Source organism: Leopardus geoffroyi, chromosome E2 (assembly GCF_018350155.1).
Source record: "Leopardus geoffroyi isolate Oge1 chromosome E2, O.geoffroyi_Oge1_pat1.0, whole genome shotgun sequence".
In the NCBI taxonomy this organism is placed as follows: domain Eukaryota; kingdom Metazoa; phylum Chordata; class Mammalia; order Carnivora; family Felidae; genus Leopardus; species Leopardus geoffroyi.
In genome coordinates, this window is record NC_059335.1 from 56,564,091 (window position 1) to 56,591,324 (window position 27,234).

Consider the following 27,234-nt stretch of genomic DNA (forward strand, 5'->3'; position numbering starts at 1 on the left):
TCCTATCACCCTGTGTTAGGTTCTCCCGTATCTGGACTGACTGGTTTACTTTCGTTAATATACTTTGGGCACAGGAATGTTGCAATCCCTGTCCATTTAAAGCACCTATTCAGAAATAATTTACTATCTTAGCAGCACAATCAGATCCATCCGTGTTCACCAGGGTCATCGTGGTTGGTAGCAAACACACCTCTTCAAAGAGCTGGATCCTCTGCTCCGCTTTCCACGTTTTCCTTTCCCCTCTGGGAAGTTTGAAAAGCAGGGAGCCTGTGGGTGAATGAATTTCCATTGTAATCGCTCCATTGTTGGTGTCTGTTGTTTAGCCTCTAGTTAAAATCTCCTCACTTGCAAGTCAGGGCTACTTGCTGCTTCCCACACCCCACAGGAAAGCGTTCTGAACTCAGCCTTGGGGATTTGCACAATAAGAAATAACCGGGGACAAATTGGTCCTTGGGTCCCCAAATGTGTGCCATCATTAAAGCTACTGTTTATGGAACAATGCATGGCTAATCCTGCAGGAAACGCTTCATACCTGCTCTCTTATTTAACTCATTTCGCCCAGGAGACTACAGAAGTAGACGTTAACACCATTTTGCAGATAAGCAAAGAACTGTGAAGTAACTTGTTCAGGGTCTCGGAGCTGATGTGTGTGGAATCTGGGGTCCGGATCTGCTTCTCTCCACGTCCAAAGCCCTGCACTTCTAACTCCTAAGAAATGCCTCTTCCTGTGTTACCCCAGTTAGAGTCTCATACCTAATCTGCAAGTTCCCAGCCTTCTCTCCCAGGGACTCCACTTACTGGGGCCAGGGCGGAGGTGTGACTAGATGATGGATGTCTTCCCAAATCCCATCTTTCTCCATGACCTACTTCCACCTGCCCACCCCCCCACCGCGGCCCCCAAAGGGCTTCCCAAGCCTCTGACCCAAAGTGGCACCTGGTAGAATAATTTAGCTCTCGCAGTATTGGAAACTGACATATTAATGCAAAGCCTCCTGAAATATTACTCATTATTATGCATTTTGCCAGCATTTGAGTGATTTGTGAACTCTTCATTGGAATAAAGTACTGTAAATGATTCATGAATGACCAAGTTTATGAAATTCTATAAAAATATTAGCAGGTGGTAATGATTCCCTCACACTGTGAATATAATCTGCTGGCTGCGAATTTGTCAATACGGCAGGACAGGAGTGGAGTGGGGGACGGAGTCTGTCAGGCAGGTTGGGGTGCCAGTAGACAGTCTGGGCTGGGTTCGACGGCGGGTAGGAGGCAAAACAGGAAGAAAGGCTGTGGTAGTGTGCTGATGTCATGAGCAGGACATATTCAGCCTGATCTGTTGTCCATGGTTGGGAGACATACTGAGGACTGGGGATGTCAGAGCCGGACAGGAGAAAAGAAAGACACTTGGAAAGAGAGAGAGAACTAGTATTTACTCAGCATCATTAGGTGCCCAGGAGCTCTCTAGAATACTAGATACACAAACCTGTGAAACTGGTTTATTATCTTGCCTTTGCTCATCTAGCTAGCTGAGGGCCAAAGTGGTTCCCTAGATAAATGATCGTTATTAATGTTGGTGTTAATGTTTATTGAACATTTACAGTGTGCCAGGACTCTATGCTACATACCTAAATGATGATCTCATTCAATCTTCACAAAGATGAACTTATTAATGTCGTCATGCCCGATTACAGAACTAGTAATTGGAACCACCTGTGTGCGTGGCCTCAGCACATAAGCAGGATTTCACGGTCTCCTTCTGAATATTTGTTCACACTTTCTGGGGTATAATTTGCTCTCCTTCAAGCCAATTTCTTGGACACGTCTTGACTTTGTAGCTAAGATTGTTGCCCTAAAATGGGAATCCACCCGGCAGAAAGAAGATGTCCTTGCTCCTGTGTTCCCCTTCATTCATGTGGCTCTGCCCCATTTCTAACCCATAAGTAGCTCCAAGACAATCTGGCAAAAAAATGCATTAAAGTGAAAAATGATACTGTCGACTGGAAATACATGTGTCATACCATTAGTGATCCTAGAGAACTGAGATGTGTAGATTTCTCCAGATTGGAGAATTATTTAGGTGATTAACCTGTGTATAAATAATGTCCATGTGGATTGTTGTCCATGTGGATGAGGCACACATTACTTGATAGGCTTGCACTGCCCTTGACAATATTTGTACTTGGAATGCTCCCCCTGCCCTCAGGTGTAGGGACCAGCTACACCCTTCTTCATCCACTAGTCTCGTCTCCCCCATGGCCATCTTTCTTAGGCAGGATTCTTCGTGGTAGTCAACAACCCCCCCCCCCTCCAACTAATGTATAAAGAAAGGGATTTATTAAAGGATACAGGGAGCTTATGTAGTTGCCAGAGGATCCAACCACCTGGCTCGCAGGGGACCTGCCCCACACTTGTGCTACAGGAAATGCCCAGCCATCGATGGTACTGTTTTAGAGCCAGGGTTCTTGACCTTGGCACTATTGACATTTGGGGCTGGATAACCCTTTGCTTTGGGGGCTGGCCCGTGCAGTGCAGGGTGTTTAGAAACACAGCTGGTCTCTAACTACTGGTTCCTGACAGCAACCCCCATCCCAGTCTTGCTGGCCAAAGGTGTCTCCAGATATTATCGTTCATTGTCCCATGGGGGCAAAACTGCCCTCTGGCTGAGAACCACTTTTCTAGAGGAGTCGTCTCTGCTGCCACCTCTCCCTACCCCTCTGCTCCCGTGATGCTCAGAACTGGGGGAGGGTGGGCGGTGGGGAGCATCTCTGCCTTGGCTGCCCAGACATGTGGAGTGATCCTGACAGCGTGCTTTCCGGAACTTAGATCTGCAAAGCAGAGCTGCTTCCTTAAGTCCTACTTCTGTTGCCAAGTCTAATGCTGGGATGTCCACAGGGAAGAACCTGGGTCATATGAAGGACTGTCGCTGAGCTAGCAAGGGGCTCTGAGTGGTGTTGACATCTACAGCATCAGCCACATCATCGGTACCACTTTATCCCAGGGAAGAGGCAGTCAGCGGGAGGCATGGCGGTCCAAAGGCAGGTCACCAGCCCATGCACAGGAGAGCGTGTGGCCTCACACCTCTGAGCTGCTCTCACTATTAGAAGCCTAGCTATCAATAAGGCACGTGGCCTTGGAATGAGCCTTGATGGGGAGGAGACAGAAAACTTGGGTTAAAAGCTCAGCCTTTGGAATCAGACCTACTAAGGTTTGATTCTGCTGCCATAGGAATTCTAGGAGGTTGCCATTTTTACAGGTGAAAAAAACAGGTGACTATCAGCCATTTCACAGTGTCGCCTTTTGGCAAGTTCTTTATTGTTTCTCATTTTCTCGTCTTTATGTTGACACTAAGATGGCGGCATTGATGTGGCTTTGGAGTGGCCGGGGGGGGGGGGGGGGGGGGGTGTCCAGAGCCAGCAGCCAAGAAATAATCCTTGAGACATCTTTGGTGTAAAACGGTGATTTTATTAAAGCACAGAACTGGACTTCTTGGCAGAAAGAGCTGCCCTAGGGTTGGAAGGAGTGACTGGGTTTATCCTACGTGGCTGGGGGAGGCCAAAGGGAGGCTTCCACAAGGACTTTCATATGCTAAAAAGGATCATAAAGATACCAAAAGGCTAAGTATTGTCAAGCTAAGGTGGTTTTTCCCTCTAGTGAGGCGTTAGCATTAAGACAGTAGTCCATTCCTAGAGAAATGTTCCCCTTTGCCTGCCTCAAGTATTTGTCAATGGGCCACAGCTTATAAGGAAATTTAATTTTGCCTGCCATTTCCTTCTTGCCTTTGTCTTCCACATCACTGTGGAGGGGAGGTTGACGTTAGGGCTCCCAGGAAACTGAGTCTATGGTTTTCTGGAGGTTAGGCTATTGCTAAGATTGCCTTTTTCTTGTAATTTACTAAGACAAACTGATGGAGACTCCTACATGACTTTGATCTCTATCGGGTAACCATTGTTTTTGCCCTTCTTTGTTGGGCAGCACACGGAGGACTGTCAGTGGGGCAGTGGGGTGTCAGCTTGTACTTTGCCCTCTGTTTGCCTTTGACTCCCTCCTCAGCGTCACGCCCTGGCTGTGTTGCTGAGCGGGCTGTACAGGAGAGTTGCTCAGGGCAGCCGCTAAGTGTTCCCGAATTGAGAGCAATCACCTCACGGATCAGTCTTGGAGGTAAAGCTCCTTGCAGGTGAAATAGAGCTGTAAGTGGTTGCCAGGCACCCAGATCACAAAGTTGGGTGCGGTAACATCGTGTGAGACTTCTTAGAAGGGACATGTTTGGATGGGCGGTTCTTAAGATGTGGCCCCCAGACCAGCATCTGTTATCTGGGAACTTGTTAAAAATGCACATTCCCAGTCCCGCCCAGCTGCAGTCTGGGTGTTCACTAGCCCTTCCGGGGGTTCTGGTGCTCACTGTTGTCTGAGACCCCCTCGCTCTACTCTGAGAGTGCTTCTGAATGTTTGCATGGCCGCAACTGGCTTGATGCATTCATTTGCATCAATGAAGGTGGCCTCGGACCCAATTCCATTACAGTCGTGCTGGGGTAACCCGTTTGCACCTTAAAGATGCTTATTTTTCTACATGCTCTGGTACGCCGTGTGAAAGCCCTCTAAATCCAGTTTGTGGTCCTCAAAACTGCCTTTGTTTTTGTTTCTGTAACAGCTGCTGGGAGCCAGGCAGATTTGTCCCGGGGTTTCTTTGCTCCGTCCTGTCTAGACCTTGGATAACTGTTAAAGATCATGTTACTGAGTGTTTTCTTATATCTCAGAAACCAACCTTTTAGGCCAGACATAAAAGTGTCTTCAGAATATTTGAGCTGGTACAGGAGAAAATTCCTGCTAGGAGGAAGCTGGCCCCGGGGTCAGCAGAACCGGCTTTTCTGTCTTATTAGATCTATAACCATGAGTGAGTCATCTGTGGTTCTCAAACTTTGTTGTGCATTAAAGCCATCTGGAGAGATTTTTTTTTTATATATAATTTTTTAAGGCTTATTTTTATTTATTTTTGAGAGAGAGAGAGAGTGAGAGAGAGGAAGCAGGAGAGAGGGAGAGAGAGAATCCCAAGCAGGCTCCACACTGTCATTACGGAGCCTGATGCAGGGCTCAAACTCACGAACCCCGAGATCATGACCTGAGCCGAAACCAAGAGTCAGACACTTAACTGATTGAGCCTCATCTGGGGAGATTTTAAAACCCCTGATGCCCAAGCTGCACTCCAAACCAATTAAATCAGGGTGTCCTGGAGTGGGACCAAGTATGTTCATAAAACTCCCGTTGTTTCCACCGTGAAGCCAAATTTGAGAACCACTGGATTAATATAACCCATCTCTACCCTGGTTTATTCCAATGGGGATGATGACCCCTACCTGGTCAGTTTGTTGTGAATCTCAAGTTTCTAACACGTATTATAGGAAATCAAAGATCTTACTGCTGTCTCAACCAACTGCCTGACTCTGAGCAAACATCTGAAGCACACTCCTTTCCAGCATCTCTTTTGACACAGGCACTTAAAAAACTGAAATGCAGGAAAACAGAATTGGATAAAGAAATGAACAGGTTGTCTTGTAACTACGTGTAGAAAAAAAAATAATTCAGGGGCAGCTGAGCAGCTCAGTCAGTTATGTGTCCGACTCTTGGTTTCGGCTCAGGGCAGGATCTCACACTTCGTGAGATCGAGCCCTGCGTTGGGCTCCACGCTGACAGTGCACAGCCTGGTTGGGATTCTCTCTCTCTCTCTCTCTCTCTCTCTCTCTCTCTCTTCCTCTCCCCTGCTCTCATGCTCTCTCCTCAAAATAAGTAAATAAACTTGAAAGGAAAGGAAGTAAAAGGAAGGAGGAGAAAAGAAAAAAGAATTCAGGGTTTGGTTTTGGTTTCTCGCCACCCCGGTGCCCCTCAAGCATCTCCCTCTGGCTCCTTCCTGGTCCGTCTTTATGATTCCAAGCACTTGATTTTGCAACCTGGCCTTATCTGCCAGGCACAGCTCGTGAAGCGGAGGCCAGAGGAAGGTAAATGGCATTGCCTGGATGAGACCGCCAAGGTGCTCCTGACTGATTATTTGGTCCACTCAGCAAAGATGCTTCCTCACTCGGGGCTGTGGGAGCGTGGTTTTCTAAACTCCATCAGCACAAACTCCTCAGAAAAGGTGCGGCTTGAGTCTTGGCGGGTGGGCAGACCTCACACCCCTCAGCCTTCTCCTCCCCCCGCCGGGCCCGCAGGTGGCCCCCACACAGGCTCAGGGACCGATAAACATGTGACAGCAGCTCCTCTTTGCTCGCCCGGTGTCTGACTACAGCCAAATCCGTTCCTCGTGGACCCGTTCCACCAGACTTGCTGGTGTTCGTCTTTCCAGGTGCCAGAGAATCATCACAATACATCACAACAGCAAGCACCTTGAGATCCGCTTAATCTGAGCTGCTAAGTTTACAAATAAGAGCCAATTCAATAACTGGCCAACAGCTCTGACTCCCAGTACTCAAAATCTCTTGCCGATGTTTGGTTATCCTGCGAAAGCAGGCATTGAGGCTGACCACTCTGGGACCAGATCCTGCAAACGCAGATGAAACTTTCTGCCTCCCACCGCTGACTCTCCAGCTCTCTGCATTCATCACTAGGCATGAAGTTTCTTTTTTTTTTTTTTTTTTTTTTTTTCATTTGGTGAAAACGAGCAGGGGCGGGAAGGTGTTTGTTCAGGGGCGTAGACTAGGATGAAAGAGGCATGAAGATTGGAACAGGTCGTGCTCTGCTCCTTAATGTAAGCTTGACTGTCTTGGGTTAGAGGGCAGAAAATGATGGGAATTAGTCTTTTTTTATGAGATGCTGTGCAAAATTGGATGTGAGGAACAGAAGCTAATTAACCCAATTGCAAAAGACAGGGTGCAATTCTAGGTTCAACCACTATGGCTGTGAAGCCAAGTGACAAAGGATGATGTAATTCAGAAGAGAGCTACCCCTCCCACCCCTAACCCCCCAGGAACTCAGGCAGCACTTTGTCTTGGGAAGGTTAGTAATTAAGGGGTGGATGACCATGGTGAAATGGGCCACTCGAGGGGAAGGATGAAGGGGAAGAAGAAGATGACATTGATCCGGAGCCTTTGTGAAACCAGCTTTGGGCGCCCCAAGAGACACTTGGGGGAGTAATAGCATAATGGCGACTGAGTTCCCCTTGAGCATGTTGGAAGCCGGAAGTTCTCATGATGGGAGATTGATACAGATGGGAGTCATGTCTCATCCAGTGCTGGGGAGCCACCAACCCCCAGGTTACCCACCTCAATTCTGGCTGGCCCACTGCTGAATGTTTAATTGGGGCAGATTTGAAATGGAGAGAACCTGTGGGCAAAATCCCAGGGTAGAAGGGAGAGCATGGAGGGGTGCATACTTTTGCTGGTGGAGTTTATCTTCAAGCCAAGAGAAGTGGAGGGAAATGGGGCAGCGCTTACAAAAAGGCAACTTGGGGCCCCAGGAGGATGCATCTATATCAGGGCCAGCATACACCCGGCAGCCGCATCAGGTAGGATTCAGATCAACCACAGGACTGATTCAGCTGATGTTGACAAGATGCCTGATTCATGTGAGCTGCTGTTTCAAAGTGCTGGAGACAGAGCTGCAAACAAACCACCAAGTTCCTGCTTTACAGAACTCCATCAATAAACAGCAGTTAGCAAGTATGTGACATGTCAGGTGGGTATAAGGACTGGGAATAAAAATGGAGCAGATTGAACATGCAGAGAGGGATACGACGTGCTGTGTGGTCCTGGCAGGCCATGGCGGGAGATGACATTTGGGGGCAGGCCTGGTGGAAAGTCTGGGGGCAGAAGTATCCTTGATAGCAGGGGTTCTTGACCACATTGTCACCCACAGTCAGCAGATGTTTGTGCCCCCCCCACCTCCCAGGGACATCTGGAAATATCTGGAGACATTTTTGGGTGTCACAATGGGGGAAGTAGTGGGTCAAGTAATCTAGTGGGTCAAGGTCAGAGATGTTGCTCAGTATCTTAGAGTGCGCAGGGCAGACTCTGCATGCTGTGATCTATAGGCCCCAGCCCAGGGCTGGCCTCTTAGAGGGTCTAAAAATATCCCATAGCTTGTTCACTCAGATATTCATCAAGCTTGAATAGATGAGAGGTCTGTGTTTGCTTCTAGGGCACCAGAGCCAGGGATACTGCCCCCGTCCTTGGAAAGCTCACCTTCTAGCTGGGGACATCACCACAGGGGTCAGGAACAGCCTTCCAGAGGACGTGATGTAAAAACAAGTGCTTGAGAATGAGGAGTCGACCAGGTGACAGGGAGGGGGGGACAGGTCAGGAAGAGTGTTCCAGGGTGGAGGGATAGAAGAAAGGGCTTAAGGCACCTCCGAGGGATCTGGAGAGCAGGGCCTCTGTGAGAGACACAGAATGGACAGGACTGGCAGAGAACTCCCAGGCCCCGTGTGCTAAAGGATGAGCTTAGAAATAATACCCCATGGTGACGGTGACAGGCAGATGTTAGAGGATTTTAGGCTGCAGAATGACACTCTCCGGTTTGGGTTTTGGGAGTCGTGTCCCCAGCTCTCTGCAGCCAGAGTGGCACATGTCAGATGTCAGATAAACAGCTTTCTCACCCAGGAAGACCTGGGAGATGCATCCAGACTCATAGTGGGGACATTCACTGCCCTTTGAGATTAAGGGTAGCAGGAATCCAGGAGCCAGGCTTGGTAGGGCTGGTAAGGAGCTTGGATTTTATTCTAAGGATACCTAAGAGGGTTTTCAGTAAGCGAGTGACCTCCAACTTGCGTTTCGGGGAGATTTATTTCAGCAAGTCGACAATAACACACAAACTGCCGTGAAATGGAAATTAATCCAAAGACTCATTCATTTGTTGAGAACCCGGTACCTACCAGGCACTCGGGAAAACAGATAAAAGATAAAGCCCTGACTTCCCCAAGCTTGGCATTAACGTTCCCTTGTAGACAAGAGTAAACTAGAGAAATTTTCTTTATTCTGAATCCACATGTGGAGGAGTTGGGGAGCTCCATACGTTGGCCGGTCCTTTCCGTTTCGTTTGCTTCAGCCTCCAGGCCAAGTGAACATTCTTTGTTAAAATTCCAGGCTTTCACTTCTGCTTTCTGTGGGGGTTTATCGGTGTGCTATCTCAAAATCATTTATTAAACACAGTTGGCTGGACCTGTTAGCTATTGATTCCTTTGATTGGCATGTGTTTTAAGATCTTCATTATGAAGACGGCTTATCTTGTCCTAGCAGCAAGGCATTCAGTGCAAAAAAGATCGTTCCCGTGTTATTGTTCTTTCTTCTAAAGGTGCACAAGTTTGCATCGCGGGCCCCTTAAGCACAATCCATCTGCTCACCGAAAAGGATTTGCTTGCCCTCTGTCACTCAGGGATGCCCGTTCCCTGCCTGCTGCTGGGGCCACACTGAGCCTACCTCCGTGTGCCAGACCAGGCACTCCAGAGGTGGAGTAAAATGAAAGAAGCCTGAGAAAATGCATCCTCGCTGCGAGTCGGCTTAGTGTGTCAAACAACATTAGTGGGATCCGAGACCGGATTGACGATGTTTGACAAGAAAAAGTCAGGAGGAGAGCCCTGTGCTTTTCCAAGTTGTGTGCTTCTCACACCCACGTGGCTTTGGGGTGCACGTTCCTTTGATGGCTAACACCTGGGGCATAGCATAAGTGGTCTTGGCCAGCTAGTCATAAAGGCTCAGAAAAGTGGGTGACTGGCATTACACAATTAATTGTAAATGCATTTTCTTTCTTTCCTTTTTTTTTTTTTTTTTTGTTAAAGTTTATTTATTTTGAGAGAGAGAGAGAGAGAGCAAGCGGGAGGAGCAGAAAGAGAGGGAAAGAGAGAACCCCAAGCAGGCTCCACACTGTCAGCACAGAGCCCAACACAGGGTTCGAACCTATAAACCTTGAGATCATGACCTGAGTTGAAGCCAAGAGTCGGACACTTGACTGATCGGGCCACCCAGGTGCCCCACGTAAATGCATTTTCGGTTCAAGTTTCAGTGCAGAGCCAAATGAACTTTACACACCACAACAGCAAGACAGGGCCTGAGAAGCCTGCGGCTGTAGCAACAAGACGAAGCTTCTGGTTGCTTCTCTCTCCCAGTACTCTGCTTCTCCGGAGCACTGCGCAGGATGCTGAGTGCAGGGCTGAGGTGCCTGCCGGGGGCTGTCCTGCCCGGGGCCTCTTCTGAAGCTGGCTCTTGCTGTCAGTAAGCCGCAGCACCCATGATGCAGTGACCCCATGTAGGCTTACTTAGCCTTTGTGGTCACTATTTCTCTAATCCTCACACTGACTCAGTGAGTTAGGAACCTGTATCAATTCTCGTTTCTGCGGTAACAATCTGTCACAACCTGGTAGCTTCAAACCAAAACCCTCTGTGACCTTACAGTTCTGGAGGCCAGAAGTCAACTATGGTATCCCTGGGCTAACGTCAAGGTTTCCGCAGGTAAGGCTGGTTCCTTCTGGAGGCTTCAGGGGAATCCATTTCCTTGCTTCCTCCAGCTTCTAGAGCACGCCCCCTGCCCCCGACTTGCCTTGGCTTGTGGTCTCTTCCCCCGTCTCCAGAGCCAACAACAGAGGGTTGATTCCTGCTCACACTGACATCTTTCTGGTTCTCTGCTCATTCTCTGTCTCATGTTTAAGGACTCTGCAGTCACATGGGCTCCACTTGGCTAATCCTGAACAATCTCCTTATTTTAAGTGCAGCTGGGGGTGCCTGGGTGGCTCAGTTGGTTAAGTGTCCGACTCTTAATTTTGACTCGGGTCATGATCTTCCCTTTTGTGAGTTTGAGCCCCGCATTAGGCTGTACCTTGACAGCATGAGGCCTGCTTGGCAATCTCTGTGTCCCCCTCTCTCTCTACCTCTCTCCCTCTTTCACTTAAAAATAAATTAATAAACATTTAAAAACACAAATCTTTGAAAAATAAATAAATAGGGGCGCCTCGGTGGCTCAGTCGGTTAAGCCTCCAACTTCGGCTCAGGTCATGATCTCGTAGGTTGTAAGTTCGAGCCCCCCGTTGGGCTCTGTGATGACAGCTCAGAGCCTGGAGCCTGCTTTGGCTTCTGTGTCTCCTTCTCTGCCTCTGCCCCTCCTCTGCTCACGCTCTGTCCCTCTCTCTTAAAAAATAAACAAACATCGGGGCACCTGGGTGGCTCAGTCGGTTGGGCGGCTGACTTGGGCTCGGGTCATGATCTCGCGGTCCGTGAGTTCCAGCCCCGCGTCGGGCTCTGTGCTGACGGCTCGGAGCCTGGAGCCTGTTTCAGATTCTGTGTCTCCCTCTCTCTGACCCTCCCCTGTTCATGCTCTCAAAAATAGATAAAACGTTAAAAAAATTTTTTTAAAAATAAACATTAAAAATAAATAAATAGTAAGTAAATCAATCAATCAATCAATCAATCAATCAATCGGCTGGCCAGCACATTAATTCCATTTGCAACCTTGGCTCCCCTTTGTCCAGCACCTAACATAGTCACAGTTTCCAAGGACCAGGATGTGGACCCCTCTGGGGGCCACCATTCTGCCTATCACCATACCCCCCTTCTACAGATGAAACAGTAGAGGCACCGAGCAGGCTAGGAATTTGTACACGGTCACCCATGCTGGTAAGTGACGGATGGTCTTCAGCTCGGCCCCAGCTACCGCCACCTGCTGAACCTGGGGACAGAGGGCACAGCCGCCAGTGTGGCTGCCAACAGAGAGAACTAGAAAGGGGAGACTCTCGGCCGGCCCTCTGTGGCAGTCCCGTGATTCTCTCTCTCAATGGTTGGAGGCAACTCGCTGATGGGTTTTCCCACCAGCGCACCAGTGTCCAGGCCTCTTTCACACTGTCCTCTTTTCTCTTCTTGAAGAGAAGACGTGTGCTTACGTTGAAGTGTTTAGAGTTTCATTGTGTTTTACGAGGATTGTCTTCTTGAGGGCAAGTGAGAATCAGGGAATGGTTGGACGCTGGGTTTTCATGTCATTTCATTGCTGCTTTGGATCCATTACTTAGCCCAAGGGGAGGCCCCAAAGAGTGACCTGCTATCATGCCCTCTTACCCACCGGATGGAGTATCAATTATTCAGCGTCATTAGGCAGGCACCAGCACACCTGATCCTGACCCTACGCTAGTCTTCACTTTATTTATTTTTATTTTTTTTAATGTTTATTTATTTATTTTGAGACAGAGAGAGAGCAAGCAGGAGAGGGGCAGACAGAGAGGGAGAGAGAATCCCAAGCAGGCTCAGCGCTGCCGGCGCGGAACCCGATCTCACGGGGCTCAATCTCACGGACCATGAGATCACGACCTGAGTTGAAATCAAGAGCTGGACTCTCAACTGACTGAACCACCCGGGTGCTTTCCTCTAAACTGAAAGCACACAGGCCTTGGACCCAGGCAGCTCCAGAGTCCTGCCCCAGTGCAACTTGCACAAAATGGCGGCAGCCTGGCTTGGCTCCCCACTGACTATGTCGCATTTCCTGAGCAATCTCTTCCAAGGTCCCCCTGCCATGCCAGGGACACTGCTTGAGGCACAAGGGATTTGAGAATGAATAGAGCAGGAGCTTTATACTCCCAAGAACCTTGAAGGTAGACACTCTTTTTTTTTTTTTCTTCCTTTTTTTATTGGGAGAAACTGGGGCTTAGGCAATGTCAGGACACAGGTCACATAGCTCTAGGTGAAAGGGCCAAATGACAAACCTGCTTCCTCTGTCTCCAGAGCCCAGGCTGCACGCATTGACTCCATCACACTTGATGGAAGTGATGAGTGCTTGGCTTGGCCCACTTAAGCCAGGGTTCTCACCTAAGAGCGGTGCTGGCAGGATCAGGGGCCGTGTTAGGAGGCATTTCTCTTGTCGCCTCGGGGAGAGGAATGCTACGGACAGGCGGTGGGTAGATACCAGGAATGCCACCAAACCTCCTACATTCCCAGGACAGTGCCCACCCAAAGAATGATCCAGCCCCATAGACCAACTGTGCCACCGCTGAGAAACTCTGGTATAAAATGAGAACGATCAAACCTACCCCTGGGGGCGGGGTGGCGCCTGGGTGGCTCAGTCGGTTAAGCATCAGACCTCTGCTCAGGTCAGGATCTCGCGGTCTGTGAGTTCGAGCCCCGCGTCGGGCTCTGTGCGGACAGCTCGGAGCCTGGAGCCTGTTTCAGATTCTGTGTCTCCCTCTCTCTGTGCCCCTGCCCGCCCCCTCTCCCTCAAAAATAAATAAACCTTAAAAACATTTTTTTAAACCCACCCCGTAGGGTTGCTGTGAGCTCTGCGTGGGATCACATGTGTGCTCAGAGGGTGAGCCTGGCATCTAACCAACGCGAGTTTTCACCAACCCAACTCCAGGATAGCTGGCGACCTGGCCCCAGCGTCTCCACCCCTGATTCTGAGACACGCCCAGTAATGTTCTAGCAGAGCTCACCAGCGTTCGCTCTTTATTCTTCATGGTGTTTTTAATTTTTTTTTTTTCTCATTGCAGAAGACAAATCCCATTTCCTTACTCCTGAGGGAAAACTAATTCCGGCAAAGGCCATTTGTCTTTGGTACCTTAAGATCTCGATAATTTACTGCAAGTTTATTTTTATTGAAAATTATGTAGATATTATTCAGAAACACAATTTCCAACTATACGGAACACTTAAGCAGATTATATTTTAAGTGTTAATACATAGAGTGAGGATATATGCTCGAATGTGCATTTCTCAGAGACATTTTTTTTTCTTTTTTTATGACTCTCTGCCTTTGAGATCCTCAAACTTGTGTGCCATGAAGTGCTGAAGGATTAAAATATTTTCCAAATGGATATTATGTTATAAGTTATGGGTTGTTACCATTTGACTGCAATTCAAACTCATGACACTTTATATCGCTTATATGATTAATTCAGGAATGATTTGCATTTAAATGCATTTAAGATCTTTTACTTGTGATTCCAAATGTACCTATTTTAAGCCTGGAGGAGGCACTACAGTCTCTAAAGTGTGTGGACCACCCTCCCTCAGTTAGGTGGACCCAAAAAGGATTCAGATATTAATATATAGCATAGCTTTTTCCAAGCGTTTCTGGGAGCTGTGAGATCAAAGAGTTGCCCATCAGAGCACAGGGGCACACGCACGCACGCTCCCTTGGGAACATCTGGGAAACACCAAAAGTTTGGGAAACACTGAAAATTGTAATTGCTTCTTGAAAACTCACGGTGCACATTTAACACAGTAAAGACATCTTAAAGACCTGCAGTTGAGAAACCTGTTTAAGCCAGCAAATTCCACATATTTAAAAACCCAAGCGTTCAACAGCATTCTCCTAGAGGAATTATTAACCATTATAAAAAAAAAAAAATCATACTTTGGATCATGTTGGGGGGGAAAATATTTAATTAATGAGATCAGAAAGGAGCAGTCGGCATGGAGAGGCCCGATGGATGCCCACCCTCTTTCCTGGGATACTGCACGTTCAGCCATTCCGGAAAAACGATCCTGGAGACATTTTGACATTCTTTCTCCATGAATGTAGTGGAAACTGGTTCCCATCACTTCCTGTTGTTTCAGTTTGTCCATGACCTGATAAACAAATGTGGTCTATGCACACAATGGGATATTATTCAGCCATTACATCAGGACGATGTACTGATACACGTGGAGAATTCTCGAAAACATGATGCCGCGTGAAAGCCAGACACAGAAGGTCGTATGTTGTGTGACTCCACCAGTACGAAGTGACTCCGAAAGGGAGATCCATAGAAACAGAAAGCTGATGAACAGGGGAATAATGGGTATGGGGTTTCCTTTGGGGTTGGTGAAACTAGATAGTGGTAATGGTCCTGCAGCATTGTGACTCCTCTAAATGTCATTCACTTGTGCTCTTTAAAAGGATTAATTTTGTATTTTGTGAATTCACCTCAATCTTCTTTAAATCATGGGGAATAGAAAATGGTGAGGGAGGATGGAATGACAGGGCAGGAAAACCAGGAGTAAAGAGGGAGTGGAGGAGGGGGAGGAGAGAGAAGAGGGAGAGGTGGGTGAGGCTGAGGGGGACAGAGAAGATCAGGGGGCTGTCCCACTGTGGTCTGCAGGGCAGCATGGACAACTGATCCACGTTGGACAACTTGAGGAAAATATAGCCTAAAGAGAGGTTCAGAACACAAGACTGGCCGTTGAGAGAAGGTGGGAGAGAAGGTGGTTCCCTTGACTGAGAACACACAGCAGGGCAATGTGTTAATGACCGTAGCTTGGTGGCCCACACTTAGGTCTTTGCTCTGGAGAGGGGGGCGGGTGGCCGTGACACTAACAAAGCTGAACTTTCAGGGCCGTTTCTTGGTTGGGCCCTTCTGAAGCCCTGTTCCCCGTGTTGTGTTGTGACTTCGTGTTCTGCTTAAAGTAGACCGCCAAATTGCATAACCTTCAGTCTCCCCACAACTTGGATCAAACCCTGTGAGCTAGCCTGGTAGAGCCTGTGTCTCTTCTGACATTGTCAAACTTCACACTCATTAGTGCCTGCTAAAAGCCAGGTGCTTGCATATCACGGAAGGACTAGACAAATGTGGTCCAATGGAGCTTTGTGCAGTGATGGAACTGCCTGCTTCTGCACTATCCAATATGGCGCAGGCCAATATGGTGGCCACTGAGCACCGGAACTACGGCTAGTGTAATAATGAAATTGAACTCTTCACTTTATTTAATTTTAGTTCATTTTAATTTAAATAGGCACGTGGCTGGTAGCTACTATATAGGCAACTGCAGATCCAGGAAATCTTGGGTGAAAAGCTACCTTTAGCATCGTACAAGTCTATGTTCATATTAGTGTTACCTCTTGCTAGCTGTGTCCTTGAAGGCAGGTTGCTTAATCTGTGGGCCTTAGTTTCCTGACCTGTGAAAAGGAAGCAATGATAGGACCTACTTCTTTGAGCTTTTGTCAAGATGAAATGAGATATTGTATGTTGAGTGCACAGAACTGAGCGTCTAGTGAGTGCTTTGCTAAACATTGTTTGTGCCTTCTGATGTTGGCTTCATCCAGGCTTTACACTGGAGTGCTTTGAAGAAATGACATATCAGAGATGATGTAACTATGCTCAGGGTCATATAACCAACCAGAAGACAGGAAAGTGGGAATCTAGTCCCACGTGTTCCAAAGTCAAGGGCCATTGGTTTGCTGTCACACTGTGTTTCTTCCTCCTTGGACTCCTTGGTTGCCAAGTTCATTTCTACCAAGGGAATAAGACGGGGATTGAGGAACAGCTCTTGTTTTTCTCCATAAGCTGGTCCGTTCAGTATGAGCTGCTCTATTCTTTGTTGAGAAAAGATGTCTAGGAGCCTTTGAAATCCTAGGGAAAACTCGTGAGTGGTGAGTGGCTTCTGTCTCCACGGTGGTCTTTGTTTCTTGCGTAGGTTGGTTCCAGGTAGGTTCTGGGCTGGACTGGCAACCAAGACCCCGGTCTCTGCCATCTCAAACACCTGAAAGTTCTGACTGAGTCAAATCCTTCAGATACACTGCTCATTCAACCAATCTTGGCTTGTGTTTTGAGACATCGAACATCCCCTTTTGAATACTTTCTTCTTCATTCTGTACAAAGCTGTCTCCAAATCCTAGAGGACTAGGTCTGACATAGATACAGGCAAGACAGACCTCTTTTGTTCTAGCCGTGTTGCGAGGAACACATACATGCTGCTGTCCTCACCTCTGGGCTAAGAGTTGGGGCCTGGAATGAATCTCTTACTGAGATCTGAGAGGTGAATCAGCCCCTGCAAAACACTGTGTGTGTGCTGTTGAAAGCATCTGGATTATACTCTCAAGAAAAGCTGGTCTGGGGGCTAATGCGTCACTGCCCACCCTAAATACAGTGCCTGTCTTGTCACACTGGCTCTTTAACCACCCTGACCATGTCATTCTTAAGAGAAACAGAGTGAGGTTTCATTAATGGGAGAGATCAGCGGTAGCTCGGTTATAAGTTATCGCTGTAGACGCAGAGCAGCAGGGTTAGGTCCTCAAGTTGGAAATAAAAAAGACGAATGGGAAGAGGCAGTGAAGTTAGTACCTTCCCGCCTGGGTGCTTTGCCACCAGAGCGCGAGGGAAGACGGGAAAGCCCTTTCAAAACACAGAGTGGCTACCAAAGACAATTAACACCTTTTAATCTGAAACAGATCCATCTGCCCTGGTAAGATTCACGTGCCTCCCTCCAACACCGTGGCCCCAGGATGGTCCTCTTTTGTTACCCATTGAGCTGGGGGCATCACACTGGCTAGCTCTGTAGCTGCCTGTAACTGTCAGCCTTTCCCAAAGGTCCTAGGGGCCCCAGCATGTCAAGAAGACAGAAAGGTATGGCAGCATTATAACCAGTCTATTCCCCGTGACTGTATTTGCTTATTCTGAAGTGTCCTTTCTCTTTCCCTCCTGCCCCACTCACTCACTCATTCACACACTCAATTCAGCAGATGGCTGCTCGGCTCCTGCCACCTGTCCGATACTGTTCGGGGCACTAAGCGATGACCCAGAGTTCCTGCTTTTGGGGAACTTATAGCAAGAGAGCAGGCAGGTGCTGCTAAGTGCCCCTGAGTAAAATTAAAGAGGGCGAGGAGGATGATAAAAGTGAGGAGTAAGCAATATCCTGTTTTATATGGGATCGTCCAGGCTGGCCTCTGTGAAGAGGAGACCGTTAAGGAGAGGCCTGATGAAAGAGAAGGATGTGAGCCATGCAGAAATCTGCACGGAAAGAGAGACACACGGGTGAGCAGCCAGCCAGACTGAGGACTGAGTGCTACAAAAGCCAGGGTCCTGCAGCCTGGGAAGGAGCTCAGGGAAACCCCTAGGGAAAGATTTTTATCCTTTGTGGGGTGACCTCAATTCTTTCCCCAGGGCCTGGAGCCATTTCAACAGCCCTGAGAGCAAGTGCAAAGGCCCTGGGGGCAGAAGTGAGCTCAGCGTGTTTAAAGAAGATAGGAGGAGGAGGAAGGGGATCCTGCAAGGCCTTGCGGTCCTTCGCGTGGGCTTTGGCTTCTGAGTGAAATGGGAGACATTGAAGGTTTTGAGCAGGGGCAGGATGCAATGTGCCACGTCTGTCACCAGGGATTCTGGCAGGGGTGTGGCAGGTAGGCTGAAGGGGGCCGCAGTGAACGCAGAAAACCAGGCAGCAGGCTACAGGCTCTGGTGGCAGGCAGGTGAGAGAGGATGGAGGTTGGTGATAAGAGGGGGTGGGACATGAGATGTGTCTAGTAGAAAGAGACAAGAGCTTTTGCTGCTGGATTAAATGCAGGATGTGAGAAAAAGAGGCCTGGAGAGGGACTAGGGGTCACAAGGAGGGACAGATTGCTGTTTACTGAGGTGGGGTGACAGAGAGGAACACACACCCAGAGGAAGCCCGTGCCATATGGAGATGCGGTTACATACACGGGACGGTCACCCTCTGGGACTAAAACTTTCCGAATCGCAGCCAAGTAAACTCAAACCAAGGTTTTCTAAATCCGATGCATTTGGAGGAGCTGAATGGCCCTTCAGGATGGGCTGGGCTTCTGGAAGGATGTACAGGCCCCCGCAGGGCGAGCCCACCCATGGCGGCCACAGGATCCATCATGGCTTAGGGCATTAGGCACCTCAGTCCCAGGCACAGTAAGATACCTGGGAGGGGAAGGTGTGTCAGGGGACTGTCTTCTTGGAGGACCTATTTGTCAGCTTGGGCCACCATAACAAAATACCGCAGACTGGCACTTAAACCACGGGAATTCATTCTCACCTTTCTGGAGGCCAGAATCGAGGTGTTGGGAGGGCTGGTGTCTCCCCAGGCCTCTCTCTTGCCTTGGAGACAGTTGTCTTCTCGCTGAGACCTTACACGGTCTCTTCTCTCTGTGTGAGCCGCGGTGCAAAACTGAGGAAACTGAGGCACAGAGAGGTTACGTGGCTTATGCAAGACATGGTTAGTAATCTAGTAATCGGTGGAATCCTGTCCTGGCAAGCTGGATATCAGGTCATCATACTTACGTGAAGTCCGTGTTTGAGAGCTCACCCTCAGTGAAAGTGAAGCTTTATTGCAATAATAAATCTATCGAACAAATGCTTTATCCCTACTGCCTTAGATTTAGATTTTTTTTTTTTTTTTGGAAATACGGCATCACCATTTTCAGTGTATCTTCCTCATCACCTATGAAGCCTTTGCACATACGGCTTTACCAGCTTCGTGGAAAAGGCTTTTGGGGACCCACCCAATTCACACCCATACAAATGCAGAATTCTGAAGCCTGTCCACACGTCTGCCGTGTGGACAGGCTTAGAAATAAATTAGAACTATACATAAGTGCCAAGCTTTCTGCCTGGTGAAGGTGTATTGACCGTTCTTTCTTTCTGCATCCTTTTATGTTTTATTGCCGACTTTTCTGTCTGTATTTTCGTCTACAGCTCTGTCTTTACTGATAGTGTTTGTTTTAGATTTGTGAGCTGTGAGAGGGGCTGAGGCAGCACGCTTTAGACGGACTCCTCTGTGTTGGCACAGCACGTTGTAAATAAAGACCCAATAATTCATTCAACAAACAGCTAGTGAGCGGTTGCTGCGCGTGAAGCAGAGTGCAGGGCGCATGGCTGATATTCAAAGGTGTGGCATCAGGGATTCCTGTTTCCCCAGAATCACATTATTAGTAATAACAGTGTTGGGGGACCAGTTTTATAGAGCCCTATCCTGCCTTATCTGCCAGGAGCTGTACTCTGTGTTTGACACGCAGCCTCTTGATTACTCTGGGCTACTGAGCAGTGTTTCCCAATGCGTGTTCCTCAGAACACTCTTTGTGGAAAAGTGTCGATGGATGCTGTATGTCAGGGGTCCACAAGACCACCCCAGGTTTTGGTAGTTCTCTAAAAGAACTTAAGGACTCAGCCTGTGGTTATCCTCAAGCAAAATCAGCATCAGAAAAAGGTGCCTGGGGCGGCATTCAGAGGAATCCAGTTGTGAGCTGCAGGTACCCAGAGGCGCCTTTATATTTCCTGAAGGAGTCACCCAGGATGTGCTAATTCCCCCAACACCGAGTTGTGCCAGCCTGGGAAAGCGCACTGGAGACTAAGCACCCAGGTTTTTTATTGAGGACAGGTCACATAGGCATGGCATGTGGCAAGATTGCAGACTTCCAGAAGGAAAGCACGTATTCAGCATAAATTGTATGGTTTTGCACAAACAGGTTAGGCACAGTGAGCCATTCGTATCAGCTAGGGAGTGGTGAAAACCCTTCCCAAATCCGAGTTCCAGATGCCAGGCAAGGGCCAGCCTTGGAAGCAGACCTTTGGAGGGACAGCTGAGTCAGACCCACTGTGTTAGCTCTTTTCTGCCCACTGTCAATGAAGCTGGCTTCTTTTCCTGTGGATTCTAATAGCACAGCCTTACCTGACCAGGGGCAACCCCCACCGTCCCCCAGCAGAGCATCACAGAAGACGTTTGCTTTGTAGGAAATGACCCCAGAAGTTTTGGTGGGAAGATGCTATCAGTTTCATTAAACTTAAAGTCAAACAGTGGAGAAAATCCATTGCAGGAGAAGACCATTTTAAAATTTATGATTTATCTTTTACTTTACACTGTGGCACCAACAGATAATTGTCAATATAAGTAACGTCTCAGACATGGCTCAGAGGTACTAAGAGAAAAGTGCTAAAGCTGATCTGGCCTCCTTGGGAGGCCTGAGAAACCCATCCAGACTTAGCGTAGTTACTTGTGGTCTTTACAAACCTATCATCAAGGAGCCCTCTGTTAACTAAATAATCAGCCTTCTCACTAGAAATGTAAATTCAAATAGTTTCTTCATGCAGGGGACATTACCCAGGGTGAGATCTTGAGCTTTGAAATATAATTTAAATGTACTTTCAGCATATTAAAAAGCCTAATCAAATTCGTGTTTCTTGTATCACCAGGAAGTTTTTGTTTGTTTGTTTGTTTTTTTGCCTACGTCTGAATCAGCTGTTATTTATTGTTACAATCAAGATTTTAGGATAGGCTTTTATTTAGTCTAGCATTTGCACTGGAATTTATTCATTCTCCAGATGCATTAGCTTTGGAATCATTGATAAAACAGGAACCTGATTTGCACTGACGTTTTCCAAGAGGGAGCTTTAAAAATTCACGTGTGGGAAATTTTTATGTGAAATCTTGAAAAGGACACAGTATTTTTGTTAGTAAATTACTGTTTTCCCCATTCGAGGGGTAGATGATTGCTTTCTTCCTTGACTTCTTCCGTCTGCATTTGTAACCACATTCCTAATCTTACCGTCGTCAGTGGCCTCACTTTGATTTTCTGTTTTGCCAACTTCTGCCTTCCTTGAGATTCTTCTGGTTTTGAGACAACTGCCTCTAGTCTTCTCCAATGTTGTCGCCACAGGCTTAACACGGGATCTGATTGTTTCCTTGCTTAAGCTATCAGTGCTTCTTTGTTGACTTCAGGATAAGTCCAGATAGGACACAGCCTCTCCACCATCTGTATCCTTCTCCACCAATTCTCCTTCCCCTTCTCCTCCAGTCCTTCCAGATATTGTTCCTGCTCCTGCCACGATGAACTGCTTGCCATTTCTTTGATGTCACATGCTGCCTCATGGCCTTTGCACATCCATCTTTAAGGGTTTGTTGGAATGCCTTCTGCATTCTGGTGATGATTGGTGTGAACCAGCAGGGTTGTCTGATTTGATTCAGGGGAGGGGTGAAAATGGGTGTAGCAATGTTTGAGTCGGGTCTTACGCTCTGGACAGGGGGATCTTAGGAATTTTAGAATCAGAGGTTGTTTGATCGATGCCATCCCAGAAAGGAGGGCAGAACCGGTTCACAGATCTGACTGTAGAGAAGGGAGATTGGGCTTCTGGCAGGTCGTTTCACTTAAGCCCACTTGTGGGTCGGGGCTGTGGATACATCTTCTGGACCAGATATAATTAACTCGGACACTTGGAGGGAATAAGCTTCCAGATGGGAATCTACGGCTGAGTTGTGGAGAGCCAGAAATGGTAAATAGCAGATTCGGAGAGGGCCTGACTTTGTGTGTGCTTTGATATGCACATACCCCACTCTGGTGTTGTGTCTCAGTCACTCTCCGTTCTGTTACTTCTGTTACAATCGGGGCATCTTGAGGATGAAGCCCACGCTGTCATCATTTTTATTAAAAAGAAAAAAAATGGACACAGTGTTTGGCATATTGCCTATAAAACATCCATTAAACCCATACATTATTCATATTTGGACGTCTCTCCACCGCCACCTTGTATTAAATCACCTTTAAATATTTGGCTTATTGTTTATTTTCCTCTGGGGTTACTTTTGGATTTCCCATGAAGCCCAGGAAAAAAAAAAAAGTCATGAAGCCTGGGGGAAACAAAATGAGAAGTTATCGTCTGTGTCATTTTTAACTATTTGGTTTATTCTGAATTTCATCTTTGATTCAGGAATTGGCTCTCCCCCTTCATGGTGTCCACCCCATCCGTAACTCTAAACCCTTTCAGTAGGCACACCAAACAAAGTGTTCATACCAAATCCAGAAATCAAGAGCCTAAATGTGCCCCCTGACTATTGGCTCGTGAGTCACGGCAAATAAAAACATGCTTCTAAAGGACAGATGACTCTTGAAGAGAGCAGAGCTGCCCTTTAAATGTCACCTGTGCATTAGGATCCTTTGTTCTGCCGTTTCCACGGCTCCATTTCAGGAGTCCAGGGGACACTGGGCTGCTGGACAGGGTGGGGAGGCAAGATGAATCCGGAAGGGAGGGCTGATGATTTCTGGGGGGACCCCCCCTGGTCAGGGGGGTGCTGTGAGAACCCACTGGCGGTGTCCTGCTCACGGCTCCATGGCCCCCATCAGCAGGGACTAGGGCAAGGGGAGCTGCAAGGATGGGACAGAAAGAGGAGATGGGGAGAGGACAGAACAGTGTGCGTGTGTTTGCCCGTGGGTGAGAAGGAGAAAGAACAGGGGAGAAATCCAGATACCAAGCTCTGGAGCCGTATTCTTCAGGTTGGCTTTCTGCTGTGCTGGCATGTTCTCCTGCCTGTGCTCCTGGGACCTGATGGGAGACTTCCCCTCCATCCCTGACACCAAACCCCCAACAGAATGCACTGGGATATGCAGGTGTCACTGTGGCACACCAAAAATTACTTCCCAAAGTTAACCTCAAATGAAAGTAGACTCAAGTCTCATCGGCAGGTTGGCAGATTAAGAGAATGGATACAATGTAGCAAACTCCTCTCTCTTAGGCTCTGTGATACCAACTCTCCAGGTTCCCTTTATGCCTCTCGGGACTTTCCCCCCAAAACATTAATTTCTATCCCTCTAATCTTAAATGGAGACTTCCCTAAATTTCTTCCATTTCCTATTTTTTCTATTTCTGTCCCTTCCAATCTTAACCAAACCCGCAGCCTCACCACCCGGCCCTGTAGGCAGAGAGCTCCCTGGTCGTCCCCCCCCCCCCCCCCCCGCTTCTCCCACCACGTCCACCCCCGGGATCTGTCCTAAAACCCAGTTCGTTGACCGCCCACGCGTATTACCCTCAGATGAACTTTTGCACCTTCTGCTTGGCGTATCCCAGAACTGAACTCAACATGTATCTTCTGCCTTTACTTCTGGCAACGAATCTGCTAATGTCTTTAATCCTCTGAGTCCATAATCCCTCACCCCGTTTCTTTGTCCTCAAGGACAGACTTGGAAATTGTGGTCTCTCCATGACCCTTAAGAATAGTTTTGAGTGGGGGACAAATGCAGTTTCCCATCCAGGTGCCTCCGGGATATCCCCCAAAGCTTTACTCGTAACACACCAAGAGTTCGGTGCTTAGACCTTGAGCTTAGCTTTCCTTGAGTGAGTGCCAGAGCTGGATTCTCTTTAGCAAGTTATGTGTTACACAGAGCCTGTTTTGGAGATCATCAAACAACAAAGGAGAGGATATTGTGTCCTTAACCCCGCGGTTGGTGTCCTGAGCCTAGCAGCTCTCCTCCTATTCCAAGTGTCCTGTTTATAGTTCCATGTCAGCTATGGTAAGAATGTTTACACCACAGGAATAGGAAGGCTTGTTCAGAGAGCTGGTTGTGGAAGCATTTACCAGCATAGCACTGCCCCTACTAAACTTAGAATGTCCTATACAGTTAGTAATGACACTAACTTTCTCTGCTTGAGGCACTCCATTAAAGCTTCACTGATTTATCTCCTATAATCCTTGTCGCGACCTCCTAAGACAGGTGCCATCAATATAGCCAATTTACAGGTGAAGCAAATGGACACTCAGAGTAGTAAATCAAACAAACCCAAGGGAAAACCAAGACTCAACACCGCATGACCGAGAATGGCTCTTTCTGTCCCTAAATGATGTGTATCCTAAGACAGTGGTGAATTGGGCTTGACAAATTTTGCCTTCTTGGAACAAGTGGAATTGGAAACTTGAAAATTAGTGTTAGAGATCACACACACACACACACACGCACACACACACAATTGGACCTGAAAACAATTGCAGTCTCCTGTTTGGATGAGAACTTCCCAATAAAAGATCCACATCTGTTAACATCGTAACTACAGATTCTTGCTGTAAATGCTTGGCTAACAATCCTCTAAAACAGCACTGTCATTGACCAACCAAGCAGTTGTTTCTTTGCAATAGGGACATGACAAGGAGGCAAGAGGGACGGATAACCCCGGTTCTCTGAGACCATTAGTAGCAAGCCCTGTAGCCTATTGACTGTAGCCATGGGCCGTTAGAGGGTTACTAATTGTGAACTATCACTATGTTTAAGATAAAATGCTTTCAGTCTAAGTTAGCTTTTTCCTAAAGCTGAAGAAATATCAGGAGGTGAGTTACCTGTCTCGGGGGTCCAAGCTGAGAGGCCAGGCCTCTGAGATGAAGGTGGCCAGGCTGGGGAACAGAGACTCTGTCTGCCCACCGTGGAGCAGGAGAACTCTGTAGTATGGTCAGGGCACTGCTCAATATTGCCTGGCTGGGACACAGAGCTGCGGCCACCTGGGGGAAAGTACACACACAGAAAGGCAGCTTCCCTCACCCAGCTGAGCTTTTTAAACATTTAACGTGTAGACCCAGAGTGTGTCCCCTCTCTGATCCCCAGGAAGACCCTCAGAGGCTAGGCGCACCCTGCATGGACATCCATCACAGGTGGGGGTGGAGATTAAGCTCTGATAATATCCCAGGTTTTACAATTTCCCCCTTTCCATCCTATGCTCCTGTGCTAAGCAGGCGTATGAACCAGCCTCCCTTCCCCAAGTATATTTTTATTTTAGGATATGAGTGGCATTTTTACAATTTGAAGAGAAAGTTTTAGCTTCTCTTGATGTGTTTGCCACATCTTTAGGCAAGTATTTATTAGCGTATTACGGTTAATATAATCATGGCCATAACTTCCTAATGAATGCAAATGGGGAAATAAGATTTTATTAAGCAAGGACGATCATCTTAAAACCATTATAAACTTGTGTTTATGGAAAACATTTTAGAAGCACACCTGTTTTTTAAAGCAAATCTCAGCATCCTTTCTTGTGCTAACGACTGTTGGAGACTTAGGCTGAGCCAAATCAGGTATCACAAGCCATTGTGTGATGTAACTGAATGGTATGCATTGGCATCCCAGCCACAGGGGAATGTGAGCACGTTGACTGAGGCTCGGCCTGATTGCAGGTGGATGGGGGTGATTACCCCCCAGGGGACATTTGGCAGCCTCTGGAGACATTATTGATTGTCATGAATGACAAGGGGACTGCCAGTAGCTTCTAATGTATATGGACTCTGCTCAGCATCTCAGGGTGCACAGGACAGCACCGCCCCCCTCCCATGCCCTGGGAAAGAATTACCTAGTCTCTAAAGTCTGTAGCACCAGGTGTAACAAGTTTTGAGTTAAGACAATGGGCTCAAGAGGCATATGGCTTTGTCTTCCAACCATGTCTGACTTTGGACAGGTGGCCTCAACTGTTTGAACTTCTGAGTCCTGATTTTCAACGTGGGTCTGGTCCTCGGAGCTTGCTCACAGGGAGCTGGGATCCTCAGCACAGCTCCCGGCCCAGAGGAGGTGCTCGGGAAAGAAGTGAAAACGGTAATTGTCACCATTGCCGTTGTCATCGTCCTCCTCAAAATAAAATCATGGGGGAAAAGTTTAAAACCAAGGTGAAATGCTGGTTTTAAAAGTTGCTTTTATTTTTAATCAAAATTTTCCAAGCTGGAATCTTTTCCTATCTCATGGTTCTTTATATATATATATATATTTTTTTCTTTTTTTTAATTTAAATTTTAGTTAACATACAGTACATTATTGGTTTCAGGAGTAGAATTCAGTGGTTCATCCCTTACATACAATACCCAGTGCTCATCGCAAGTGCCCTCCTTAGTAGCCATCACCCATCTAGCCCATCCCCCACCCACCTCCCTCCATCAACCCATACTTTGTTCTCTATCGTTACGAGTCTCTTGTGGTTTGTTTCCCTCTCTTCTCTTCCCCGCCGCTTCCCATATGTTCATCTGTTTTGTTTCTCAAATTCCACATACAAGTGAAATCATACAGTAGTTGTCTTTCTCTGATCGACTAATTTCACTTACCATAATACATTTTAGTTTCATCCACGTCGTTGCGAATGGCAAGATTCTGGGGTTATTTTTGATGGATGAGTAATATTCCATTATACACACACACACACACACACACACACACACACATAAACACCACATCTTCTTTATCCATTCTTCAGTTGATGGATATCTGGGCTGTCTCCATCGTTTGGCTATGATTGATACTGTTGCTATAAACATTGTTAAAATATCTATACTACGCATAGCAGTCTACACATTTAATGGAATCCCTGTCAAAGTACCATCAGCATTCTTCTCAGAGGTAGATCAAACGATTCTAAAGTATGTATGGAACCACTAAAGACCCCAACTAGCCAAAGCAATCCTGAAGACCAAAAACTAACCTGGAGGCATCGCAATTCCGGATTTCAAGCTATCTTACAAAGCTGTGTGACAGTAGGGTGCTGGCACAAAAACAGACGTATAGATCAATGGAACAGAATAGAAAGCCCCCAAAATGGACTCACAACTCTGTGGTCAACTCGTCTTTGGCGAAGCAAGAAAGAGCATCCAAAAGAAAAAAAAAAGACAATCTCTTTAACAAATGGTGCTGAGAAAACTGGACAGCCACGTGCAGAAGAATGAACCTGGGCCACTTTGTCACACCAGACACAAGAACACATTCCAACTGGAAGAAAGACTTGCCTATGAGACAGGAAACCCCCAAAACCCTAGAGGAGACACAGGCAGCAACCTCTCGGATATCTCGTGATTC

The 27,234-nt window shown here is 47.4% G+C and overlaps 1 protein-coding gene across 2 annotated transcripts in view; it reads left to right on the forward strand.

The window, feature by feature from the left end:
* CDH13 (cadherin 13) overlaps positions 1-27,234 on the forward strand; it is a 1,038,962-nt gene that overhangs the window by 543,836 nt on the left and 467,892 nt on the right. Inside the window, exon 6 of one of the 2 annotated variants that reach the window (XM_045441271.1) lies at positions 563-1,077. The exons of the other annotated variant lie outside the window; for it this stretch is intronic. Coding sequence (XP_045297227.1) covers positions 563-616 — 54 coding nt within the window. The 3' untranslated portion in view covers positions 617-1,077. Of the gene's footprint in view, positions 1-562; positions 1,078-27,234 lie in introns of those variants that run through there. 2 annotated transcript variants of the gene reach the window in all.